Genomic DNA, 469 nt, shown 5'->3' on the forward strand with positions numbered 1-469 from the left:
TGCACTTGCTGCTGATGCTGTACCCCCACCACCAGATACACTCTGCTGTCTGCATCTCTTTGTTGCAGTGCCTGAATTACCTTTGCTGCTGCTGCTGCAGCAACTGCTGCTGCTGCTGCTGCCGCTGCTGCTGCTGCTGCTGCTGCTGCTGGTGGTGGGTATAGAGAAAGAGGGGGCCCCCCTCTCGCTCTCCTGGCTCAGGGGGGCCCCCATATCATGCAGGGATGCATCGAGCTGCTGCTGCAGCGGCAAGCAGCAGTTTTCGTCTGTCTCTTGGTAGCTAGCAGCAGCAGCAGCAACAGCAGCTTTGATAGAGTTAACTAGCGGAGCATCTGCTGCAGCAAGAGATGATGCGTTTCCTCTTTCTGCTGCTGCTGTTGCTCCTCCTGCTGCTGCTGCTGCTGCTGCTGCATCTCCTCCTGCTGCTGCTGCTGCTGTTGCTGCTGCTGTTGCTTCGCCTGCTTCTTCT

At 57.8% G+C, this 469-nt stretch overlaps 1 protein-coding gene across 1 annotated transcript in view; it reads right to left on the minus strand.

Annotated features, from left to right (window-relative positions):
- Positions 1-469, minus strand: part of EMH_0049230 (uncharacterized protein) — a gene marked incomplete at both ends in the record, with an annotated part of 6,279 nt that overhangs the window by 724 nt on the left and 5,086 nt on the right. The window contains 1 exon segment of the mRNA XM_013496505.1: positions 81-467. Within this exon segment, the coding sequence (XP_013351959.1) occupies positions 81-467 (387 nt within the window).

The sequence above is a fragment of the Eimeria mitis genome, genomic scaffold (assembly GCF_000499745.2).
Source record: "Eimeria mitis Houghton genomic scaffold, Emh_scaff2141, whole genome shotgun sequence".
Classification (NCBI taxonomy): Eukaryota; Apicomplexa; class Conoidasida; order Eucoccidiorida; family Eimeriidae; genus Eimeria; species Eimeria mitis.